The sequence below is a fragment of the Urocampus carinirostris genome, chromosome 11 (genome assembly GCF_059441175.1).
Source record: "Urocampus carinirostris isolate Australia breed hairy pipefish chromosome 11, RoL_Ucar_1.0, whole genome shotgun sequence".
Classification (NCBI taxonomy): domain Eukaryota; kingdom Metazoa; phylum Chordata; class Actinopteri; order Syngnathiformes; family Syngnathidae; genus Urocampus; species Urocampus carinirostris.
In genome coordinates, this window is record NC_142359.1 from 15049494 (window position 1) to 15061564 (window position 12071).

Here is a 12071-nt window from a genome sequence, read left to right on the forward strand (position 1 = left end):
TGTAAATCAGTTCTCCTGGCACTGCGAGTAATACTAGTGTGATAGTAAGATAAGCTCCATTGCCTTATCGTATGTTATCTATTACACCGGTGGTCTAATGGTAATGTGTTGGCGTTCTTACCGTCACTTTTCGGGTTTAAAATTCGTTGCATACAAAGTTTTGCATCTTAGGTCAGTAAACTTTATTGATTTGATCAATTATTGCACAATCATTGCTCAAATCCAGTGATATACAGTAAAATCTTGTATGAAAAACCTATAATTACTGTATACATTTTCAATCTCACCCAGCGTATTCTGTGGCGTGTATGGCGCACCGGTTATAAGGCGCACTTACAAATTTCTGGCCAAATAGGGTTTCTTTTATTTGCACTTTATAGTCCTCAAAATATAGTACTCTAAAAGATGAGTATTTGGTTTATTTTACCAATTCGTTTAATTTTTGCTTGTGTGAAGTATTAATGAAACAATTGTTGTCTTGTGCATAGGACAAGTTGATCTCCCGTGATTCCTCCTCAACCTCCGCAAAGAGAGCTTCCTCGGTGCTAGTTACAATGTGGTGGCCAATGTCCACGTTTACCTGGACTTGCTGCTTTCTGGTCTTGTGCGTTCTGGATGAACAAATCGCGGGTCAAAGTCATGATCGCCCAACCCGCCCCGTGACATCCTCATCGTGGGCCGGCAACTTGTCGGAGACTGCCGAGAGGAAAGTGGCGCGCCTGGGTGTGGCCTTCAAGCGAAACGTGCGCCAGCTCCGTGACAAAAGCACCTGCCTGGACTTGGTCTTCTTGGTGGACGAGTCGTCCAGCGTGGGGGCCGGTAACTTTGGTAGCGAACTGCGTTTCGTGCGCAAGATGCTCTCCGATTTCCCTGTGACGGCAGAGAAGACGCGCGTGGCCCTCGTCACCTTCTCTTCCAAGAACCACGTGGTGACTCGGGTGGACTACATTACTGCAACCAAGCCTCACCAGCACAAGTGCTCCCTCTTCAACAAGGAGATTCCGTCTATCAATTACAGAGGAGGAGGCACTTATACCAAAGGAGCCTTCCAGCGAGCTGCGGTGAGTTAAAAAAAACAGGGTAAGGAAAAATATATGGTATAATACCAAAGGTTGCATAGCAACTGTTGAATCAGTTCTCATTAGAACTCCAGTGGTCCTGTTTGCAGGGGTCAAGCAGCTAATTAACCACCACCGTTTAAATGGTTTGTGGCCGCCTGCAGGTACTTGGCACAAGAGGCCAGCAAAGCACTACCATTGTTTGAATGAAACTCCTCAGCTCACTTCAATCATGGTCCTTGGTGACAACATGCCACACAAAGGTGGACCAAGGTGGAATGTGTAGTTTGAGGTGTCCCTATAAAGTTGAAAGTAGATTATTATCTATGAGGTATGTGTTAACGATGCCCAACTGAGTTCAAAGAGCCTTTATACATATTTTTGCAATACGCTTATCAGTTTTCATCTTACTCTTAGCAATGCTGTTCAGGACGCACAACACATTTTATGTAGAAGGAAAGATGGCTGAGGTTGCGAAGTTGGAGATTGAGTTTTACTCATCATCTCAGCTTTTTGTTAGTGTAGCACGAAAATAGTAAAAGTAAGAATAGGTCTGTTTTGAATACAGTACCGACGCCAAACAAACCCCCCCCCAAAAGATGAAAAGAGAGTTTATTTGAGCGTCTCTAAGAAATTCACTTACTTGCACGCGCTTTATGAATGAGCTGACTGAGGCTGCCATCGTGACTTACAAGATGGCAGGAGCGAGTTACAAAGTTTCAAATGTCATACAGCATTTTTTAAGGTAGTTCAAATGTACTTTTTAGCAGCAATGTCATCAAACCACATTTTTGTTGTGTTCACTCTCATGCCAGAATACTGGCTGAGGTGTAAAACCGCCCTAATGTTTTTGGAATTCTGGTTGCAAAGACTCTATGTCATACGAGTTTTGTGAAAATTTAAAACAATTGTATTATCTTGTCAAGGTCCTAAACTATGTTCTATAAAAATATTGAAACAGCCAAAGACTGTATTCCAAGATATTCTACTGGCATTTATCTTATAATTTATCTATGATTTTTATTAGATTATATGGTAATTGTCAACTTTGTAAAACCCTTGGGAATCTTGCTTGGCAATTAATAATAGGTGGATTGGTGTAAGGTTCCCGAGATGCAGACAAACCTATTGATGTTTTTGAGAAAAAGGTCAGTTACTGTATCATGTTTTGCTCCACTTTGTAAACCATTTTCACCAAATTTCATACCAACTATATCACACAAAATTGTTCTGATGTAGTCTTTTTCTTCCTCAACATCAACAAGATTTCTGTCATAGTTTACAATATGCACAGTTTACAGTATGCCACTTGTGACTTTAGCCTCAGCCTTTGATCATTATTATTAGGTTTGGTACCTGATTACCAAAAAGGTGTCAAGCTGTATTCCTTTTTTCTTCTCGTGTTGCCATCTTGTGAATTCGCCCTGTTCTCTTGGTTCAAAGGTTAGGCTGTTTTCGTTTTGTTGATTTGGGCTGGCTGAAACCCCCCACTGTGCACGCACGCATTTGCACACGTGTTGAAGTGGACATATGGCCTGGTTCATCTGTCAAGTCCACTCGTCCCAGCTGTGTAAGTAACTTGTCTTGGTGCTATGAAGCTGGTGGTTTATAAACACCTCATGCCTCAGTCTGCCTTCACTCAACCTTCACTCATCTTTTTTATCTCAGATAGCCAATGAATATACCAATACACGTTGTTCACTTTGTTGTCTTTGCCCTGGATTGCCCCATTTTTGCAACGATTAGCCTTAGACCATATCCATTTAGCTAACAGCTTGGCCCTCAGGACAGTTCTCAACTAAACTAGGCTGCTTAAGTCAAATGCTGATAAGAGACTCCTGGCCTATGTCCAGCTCCTAAAAACCACAACAACACCCAATGCAATTGGGGAAGAAACCCTTCTAGGGGGTTGAGTGGAGGGGTATTGTTACAGTATTCACAAAGTCTCATCGATTCAAAAACTGTAATAACTCCCCAATCGATTCACTTATTCAATACATTTTGTTGAGCAAGACTCTGGTTTTTCATGTGGTGAGTGTTGGCTGTTCTTGGAACAGTGATGACAATAACTGATAATTGCGTAATAATAATAAGACGGCTGTGTTTTATTCCTTTGTCGGCTCTCGGAGGCTGGGATCCATTAAGAGGGAGACATTTTTCCACCGGGCTTGCATGTAAAGACATGATCCTTTAGTCTTCTTCTGTCTTATGTCTCGCTGTTGTCATAGACGGTAAGCGTCGTCAGCATGAATCGTAGTCATGTGTCACTTTTGCCTGCCTCTTTTTTTTCTTGAATTGCTTGTGGAAAGAATGCCGACAGAAAATTAGCAGACAATATAGAGAATACATTTTTCCCCTCACTCGGAAATGTTGACATTTTTCCTCATTTAATGTGCCTTGTGATAGTAAAAATGTGCAGCATCAGTAGTTATTCCTTTTTTTACGTAAGCGTGACGGGAGTCGGCTGTTTTCTCTTCCAGAAAGTGTAACATTTATACGTTGTCTTTTTTTACGGAAAATTAATTGTAAGGTTTTTTTTTTGTGAAGTGCAAAATGAATTCATCCCGAATGTGCATTTCCTTTCTGAAAGCGTAATGTTAAAACATTTTCTTCTTTTTATCAATTGCAACTTCATTAGCCGATATTCTTCTTTAGAAGGTCCTACTGCTGTGTAGCCTTTTTGTCACAGGTGACCTGGGTTGTAATTTTCAAACCGACGTTGGCGACAGTGGAGTGGGAGAGGAAATGGGAAAATATGAGGAAAGGACTGAAGGGGTCAAGAAAGAATGTGATTTTTTCTCAAGCATGTGATGGTTGGGTGGTGTGTAAATCAGGGTCAAAAAACATGCTGCAATTTTTTATTGGCAGATCTGCTTGACTTTGCTAGACAGTTTTTTAACTGGCAGGTGGGAAATTTCAAATTTCCCTGCTCCCACAACAAATGCTTCAATCTAACCTGGAAAACTCTCGGTTCATTGATCACACAAAAATTTTACTGTGCATCTTTCTTTGTGGGTGTAATTAACAGTGCAGTTAAGTGGGAAGTTGTCAACACGTGTCATCAAGTGTGAACCGTCGACTGTAGTAAAAATGGACACCACCTCGCCTGTGTCACGTAATCACTTCAATAAATCCTAACCGGCGCTAAAAATATAAATGGCCAGTGTGGGCCTTGCCAAAGCCTCTGCAGGCCAGGCAAAAAAATGTGACTTTCATTCCAGTGAGTCAGCACAACGTCTCCCATTTCTCCAGTTTCTGTGTTTTCCGTCCAGACTCAAGACGGCTTTAGACACTGACTGCAGTCTGCAAGCTTAAACAAGACTCACAATATTTGCAAGGTCATAGGAAACAGATATGGCAGCAGTTGATCCACAATACCTATAGTTCAAGGTCACATGCTATAAACTTGATTGAAAAAAACATTTCAGGGCTTGTCCTATTTAAAACGGAAAGATTAGAAATCGCAGTAATAATCTCTGTGTAAAATAATATCAACGTGCTATATTTTATATCAAGAAACTATATTTTGCATTAGAATCCTAACTGATTACAGTATTTAGCAGCTCTAACTGTTCTCAAATGTGCCCGATTTTTAGGTGCTTGTATTTTGAGCGTGTTGGGCAAATTTGGCAAACTGCGTAGTAGTTCATTAAAAGGCTGACTATGGCTATTTCTATCGCTGCCGCGATTATCAAAATCTTATTTCCTATATGCGAAGCTCGCCAGAAGGAACTGAATGATGAATCACGTAGCTTCACCAGTTCCTAAGCGCATCCTTTGCATCACATGAAAGCAAGGTGCAGGTCTTTGATCTCACTCCCTCGGGTGAGGCCCGAGTGCGATAACATGATAAGGTCTGCTTCCTGTCTCGCCAAATGCTGCTTCCCGCCATCTTGGCCTGAATCATTTCCTCCCACTCAACCTGTCAAAGCCCCACAGGCTGCTCTCCAGGATTGGGGTGCTTCACCTTGCCGCCATAAAAATCTGGCCATTGAGGGTAGAAATTATCTCAGCGGCCGCGAGCATACACACGACCTCATTGTTTGACAAATGATTGTTACTGTCCTGATGGAAGCAGAATATTTTCCAGAAATTTGGGCCTAGTTTCCAGCCTGGAAGTTTCTCAGACGCAAGGACCCTGAGGTCTCCTCACTCACCACTGTGCAGATAGTTTCCATCTTTTCAGACATTGCATTGCCATGTGTATTTTTTTCCTGGAAACCCTACTGTCACCTCACCGGTCACCCGTGACAACATATAACCCGTACAAAATACATGGTGTCTGGTGTGGATGGTTTCTGTTGATGTTTAAGTAAATTGGCTGTCTAAAGGATTATGATTACCATAACATGTCAGAAAGTCTCTGGAATATGATACCTCACTACTCCAGGCAAAGCACAACTGTTGCCCAGATAAAACTCCTTAACTTACATTAGCTATTTCCTTGCCACAAGGATGCCACCACATGGTGGTTAAGCGCTTATTTCTTTCAAATGAAATATCAATCGAGTTATTATAGTTATTTGGGACACATATGCCAAAAAATGGTGCACTTTTGTCATCACATCACCTAAACAAAGTTTCTTATCACAAAGATGACAACAACTAAGCGCTAATTTTGTTCAAATGAAAAGCCTCAACTCACTTTGACATTGTTCTTAGGCTCTAAAATAACATACGATTTTATTACTTTTATTATTTCTTTTATTTCACATTATTAATAAGGCAATGCTGAGCTGGCCAAGGTTGACTTAACATCTGTAAATTTGATTTATCGAGAGGAGTCGAGCTAGTAGTACTATGTTTACTTCTCTGTGAACTTCTTGTCACATCGTTCTTCACACGATACGCTTTTGCTGAATGCTTTTTCTTCAACTTAAACTGAAGCTTTTTGGATTCAGCTAGCATGTATCTGCGGTGGTACACAGTAAAAGAAACTCAGGTCAGGCACAGATCTGCTCACGGTGAGGTCACCCAAGTACGACACTTGTGAAGGCCTTTGACCCGGAGAACAGGGAAGCCCATTTATCTATTTCAAAGACTATTGACTGTCCTTGGTTAGCGTTGAAGAATGAAAAGTGGAGAAATTCCGTTTCTAGGAGGACATATTTTAAAAACCCGTGAAAATTAGTGGGGATTCCAGTTTTTAGCCTAGACTTAGAATCCAGGCCCGGTGTCACTTACCCAAAGTGTTTTCCTGAGTCTGCTTTAGTCCACAATCATCAGCCACCCAAGCCTTAGTTCTCTGGCAACCTATTCTGCCACTAGACACATATGCAGGCAGCTGATAAATAAAAGGTGTCGAGGTGTCTGGCGCATACACGGTGTGAATGGCGGCCAGGCTTTGAAGGCAAATACTTTGTTGGCAGGGTCAGGGGGTCTCCAAAGGAAGTGGCTGCCTGTCAGTGAATTTGACAGCATGGACTGCCATCCCCAATTGAGTGTGGCTGTCTTGAACAGCATCGCTCAATGAAAATCCGCCAAATTACTTGCCTTCCATAAGTTTGAAAGTCAACTTCCATAAACTCCTGATACCGATCTTGAAGAAATTAATTGAACAGCTTGCAACTATAAGTGTGATTTATGCAAAAATATTACAAGGTTGCTTAGTAACTCGTTCAGACTCCTCGGAATGTTTAAATCAAAAGCAGCGCCATTAGAGGGTTGCGTGTTGATGTTTGTGTCAGTGAAAGTGTAGAGTAGAGCAGATAGCATGTCAAAATAAGCACTCTCACTTCCGAAATAAGCAAGGGGAGGAGGGACGGGGGGTTTCTCAACGGATGTGGTTGGATTGCTATTGCAGGCTTTTGTTGTTTTTATTGGATGCTGGATTTGGTGGATGCAAATAAAAAGGAAAAAAATGAATAAAAAAAAGTCCACAAGTCACTGGACTCTGTAGGAAGTTTTTACTGCATATCTTTGTCTCCAAATCACATACAAAGATATGTGGTAGTTGTCACCAGCTCGCTATCACACTCTTGGACTCGTGCCAACACAGCTAACAAGAGTTACTTTTCCTGCATCATCTCAAAGAATACACTGGAAGTCAAGAGATTATATATTACAAAACCATGCATGCTCTTCCTTTCATCTTCTTTTTACGCCAATTGATTTTTGTAATCATAACATAACTGCACCGTATTCGTGCCGCAGTTTTTGGTGGTTTGAAGTCTAGGAAATGTATATTTTTCAATAATATTCTTTAAAAAAAGAACAAGTCAACAAAAGTATATATATAAAGTACATCAATATATGGTTCCTCTTTTAAAATAGGTTGTATGTTTGAGATACATTTTCATTTCAGTTTTTGGGGGATAGTTTAAAATGAATTGAAATTACATTACAACTGTTCCACCTGCTTTTGGCAAGTCTAATATCTAGTCTGCATTGCTCCAACACTTAGGAGGAAGAATAGGAAAATTCACATACTTGAAATTTTTAGTCATTACCTTTGTTTATTGCTGATGTGGACTATGTATATTTACCCAATGCAACATCTACAGCAGCCTGGTCTTTATTTTTTTCTTCACGCTGAGGTTTTTGAGTTTTTACTTGCTGTATGCAGGTTTCAGATCAAAGGATGTTGTAATTGTGGCCTGTGTAGTCCTTTGAGACTGTTTGTGATTAAGGGCTATACAAATACATGTGACGTGATTTGACCCTGGTACAAATAGGATGCCACATTTGTTTTTGACATGAGTTGAGACACCAAATTGTGGGATGCGCCAGGGTTCGTGGCAGTTGCTTCGGCTAGAATGCTTATCCAGGTGCCACGTCTCCCTGAACAGAGTAATCCAGACTTCTTCAGTCACCAAAACAACAATGCACTAGTTTGTTCTGATGGCAAGCACATGGACGCCTGCCTATACTCCTCGAATAAAATTTTCAAAGACAGAGAGATTCCTCACTTTACGGTTATTCTTCTATTTGGCACTTGAAATAAACTCCAGCTGTCGTCACTGCTTTTGCTTATGATATACTTATTTTCTTCTGAGAGAAAATGAACAAGCTGCATTCAGCACAATAATTTTGTTTTAAACATCTTCATGTTTAATAGCAGTTTATTTTGACATTTTATGCACCGCTACCACCCGGCCTTGTTCCCCCAAAAGCTTCAGCACGACCAGCTGCCCTCCTTTTCTTTTCTCGGTCCCTCAATTTGCGGCCACTGTAATTACGCTTGTGCTGCCAGAGGCCACTTGATGTTTTTTGCCAATTAGACAAGAAAGCAGTGCTTTTTGTCGCCCCCCTGACACACCCTTTGTGTTCTTTCCTATGATTGGACCCATGTGAAAAGCAACTACCGTAATTTCCAGACAACTGAGCGCTCTTAATTAAAACTCATGCTCAAGTTAAACAAAGAAACTCAATATTGTCTTTGAATAAGTCGCACTGGAATGCTTAAACTACCATAAAGATTCACGTCCATGTTTTACATTCTAAGCCCAGCGCACACCTAGCGTCAACCAGGTTAAGAATTTGGCATTGATGTTTTTGACTGCAGAACGCCAACCGCGGCGAGCCCCGCACACCTGCCACCGCTTTCACCTGCGTCATTTTCTGTAGTATTCTGAGTCGTTTATGTCTTGTGTTTTGGGATAAGGTGACCATTCAAGATGGTGATTACGAAGAAGAGCACATATTTACTACTGCAGCGAAAGAAAACGTGAATGAGAGGCGCTTTGTGTAAAAAGCCTTATATTTCTAGTTCACAGTGCCAGATTGCAACATAGATGTGTCTCTTTGTTGTTATGTGTGCTTTCAGTGATAATGGACCAAATTGCATTCACTTGTTATGGTTTCTTGAGGATTATCGAAACTTGAGCGACCTAACATCGACCCCATTGATGGATAACTTCCAGTGATGTTAAATTCGGATGTATAAATTGAGGATTTGATTTGGTTTAAAAAGTTGACGTATCGTGATAATGTTGTAAATATTGAATAAAATACTGTTAAACCTCCAATTTTGCTCCTGTTATGTATCATAGCAACAATGATGGCACAAGCATGGACTAATTTCTCTCAAAGGTTATCATAAATGTTTACACATTATTTAGAGCTCAGTCGTCGGAAAAGAGAAGCTTACAGTTTTTCTCAATGCCACCACAATAAAATTAGTATAAGCCGCACGGTGCGTCTTTTTTCAAGCCTTAGTGTTAAATATGTAACACAACTGTAGCGGCTTGTAGTCCTAAATTAACGGTACACATATCAGTGATTATTTTCTCTTCCTTCTTGTGAAAGTTATGGAAGAATGTTAAGCGTAATACTGAATATCATACAGTGATTTAATTACGGTTCAAAGTTTTCTTAACCGCCTGGGTTGTCAGGGCACCACTGAGGACGCAACTATGGACAGCTTTCTCAAATGTTGATGGTTCATGGCCTGTTTTGGGGTCGTGGCAAAGTCTATTCCATCGATGTTTTTTGCCCAGTTCTTTTTCTGCCTTCCTCTCCTCTGGCCCCTTTGGACCGTTATTGCCAAGAGATTTTTAAATTAATCTCTTCAATTCACTTTGACATGGTTCATTATTAACTGAATAGTGGCAGAGCTCTTTGGACAAAGCGTAAGCCCTCAACTCGCTTCAAAATTAAACTCTGTTTTAGTTGAATGTGGTTCTTTGCCACCAAGATGCTACTACATCTATTTATAGCAATGACTTTGTTCAATTCAAACATTTTCTTCTTATTTGAAAGCCGCTCCCAAAGTGGAGCAAGATGGTAAAGTTTTTATACAGAGAATCCTTCAAGGTGCTGTCTGGAATTTAAAAATGTTCTACCTATTGACACCATTTATGGCTTGAATAATCATTGCAGTCTCTGTCAAGCTGAGGGGCTTGCAAATACATGAATTTCTTAGGTGCGCTTAAATAAACTCTTGTTTTTTCATCTTCTTTGAGGTTTGGGTTGGTTTTGGGTTGGCATTTGGACTGTTTTTGAAAGTCCTTTTTTACTTTCACCGTCTTCATGCTACACTAACAGAAAACCGCGAGCACGATTATTAAATCCTTCATTGCCTGCCTACCCCCCGCCCCCCTGCTTTTTTATGTGTTGTGAGTCCTGAACAGCTCTGATACATGTAGGATAAAAGCAGATAGGCACAGTGGAAATATATATATATATATATATATATATATATATATATAGGCTCTTTGAACTCAGTTGGGCATTGTTAACACATACTTAATAGAGGAAATATTTACCTTCAAATTTCTAGGGACGCCTCAAACGACACACACCACCTTTAACTCACATTCACAAGATGGTTTACAAACACATTTTTTGAAGCAAACCACAGTTCAAAGAGGCATTGCTCCTTGGCACCAAGTGACCAAAAGATGGTACCCCTTAACTATTTTGCTCAAAAGAAAACACCTCAATTCTCTTCAACATAGTCCTTTCACGTCTAGATCAGTCGTCTTCAGTTGTTGGGCATCTTTCAGTCACAACCCTTCTGAATGTTTATTAGGACATTGGCCAGTTCGCAAGGGAATGTGAGCCCGTCGTACCCCTGAAAATAAAGGGTTCACTGAATTGGACATCCTGTCTAATTGTATGTGGTGGATTGTAAGTGCAGGGCTAAAGTTAGCTTGGGAAGCGTATCTGCGTCTGCCCAGTATTTTGAGGCGGTTTTCCACCGCCACTGGTGAGCAGCTGCCTTGTCTGTCAAAGAAATCATCCCAGATTTGGGACTCTCTCAGTTTGTCTCACCCATTGCTTCTGCTGAGGTGGGAATTTAAAGCAGCCTACAACTGAGGGTTGCTTTTAGTGGTCATATGTGACGTAGGGTGATATTTACTCCACTCCTGCTCCTATCACCAAAACCTGGCCTCTCTGCTTATATAAAGAGAAGTTTGTGTATAAAATCTAGCCACACTGCTTGTCAAACTAAATCTAGCATATCCATAATAGTTTTGGATCATTTATTATGTAATCTTTTTGTTAATATTTATTTTTTGTATTCTGCAAAATGCGCAACAAATATTTTACAAATCTTTTGTTTTAATAGTTTGTTTTATAGTTTTTCATAAAATGTACTGTATTTACTTTACTACAAGGCGCACCGGATAATAATTAAAACTACAGTAAGGGCTGGGGTTGCAAAAAAGATAAAAAAGTACAGTATTTGTGTCTTGATTGGTCAGTGGAAAAATAGCACTAATCACAATTGCATATGAGTGATCATTCTGAACTGAATTCGGAGAAAGGCATGTTTAGAAGTAATTCCGTTTTCATGAAAGGGATAAATAAACCCTTGGCGGCATGTGTCACTTACAGTGCTTAATTTGAGCTGTGAAAAAGTGAAAAAAAAATATAATACAAATTTTAATCACTATGTTTTGACATTTCTCTAACAGATCTGGTACAGTGACTATAAATAGTGTGATAATGAGATAACACCTAATGCCTATTCATTTGTCGTATGTATCTCTCGTGGTCTGGTTGGTAGGATTCGTCGGCACTCTTTGTTTTGGGCGGCTTTATAGCCCCGAAAATACCGTACCTAACAACCTTGATCTCAGTTCAGTTTGTTTAAGTGCTGTTCCTCATTCCTTACCAATGATGGATTGGGTTGAAAATGACTTTATATTTTGTCCTTTAGCAAATCCTGCGTCATTCCCGTGCAAATGCCAGCAAGGTCATATTTCTGATCACCGACGGCTACTCCAACGGTGGAGACCCTCGTCCTGTGGCCGCGGCTCTGAGGGAGCGTGGCGTGGAAATTTTCACATTGGGTATCTGGCAGGGAAACATCCGGGAGCTGCATGACATGGCCTCCCACCCCAAGGACCAGCACTGTTACCTGCTGCACAATTTTGCAGAGTTTGAAGCGCTGGCTCGCCGTGCGCTGCATGAAGGTAAGACAATGGGCCAGTTTAGGTTCCTGTGATATCATCTTTTTTTTGTAGGATGGACTAAAACCGTTTTCCATCATTTTATGACAAAATTCTTCGAACGAGCTGACCAACTTAACATCTGTTGAACCTCTTGACAGAATTTTGGATGGGT

The 12071-nt window shown here is 40.6% G+C and overlaps 1 protein-coding gene across 5 annotated transcripts in view; it reads left to right on the forward strand.

The window, feature by feature from the left end:
• Positions 1–494: 494 nt before the first annotated feature.
• Positions 495–12071, forward strand: part of svep1 (sushi, von Willebrand factor type A, EGF and pentraxin domain containing 1) — a 60804-nt gene continuing 49227 nt past the window's right edge. For 4 of the 5 annotated variants that reach the window (XM_088347606.1, XM_088347607.1, XM_088347609.1 and 1 more), the window contains exon 1: positions 11829–11920. In XM_088347606.1, coding sequence (XP_088203732.1) covers positions 11833–11920 — 88 coding nt within the window. In that variant the 5' untranslated portion in view covers positions 11829–11832. Of the gene's footprint in view, positions 1062–11664; positions 11921–12071 lie in introns of those variants that run through there. The other variant, XM_088347610.1, reaches the window with a different exon arrangement.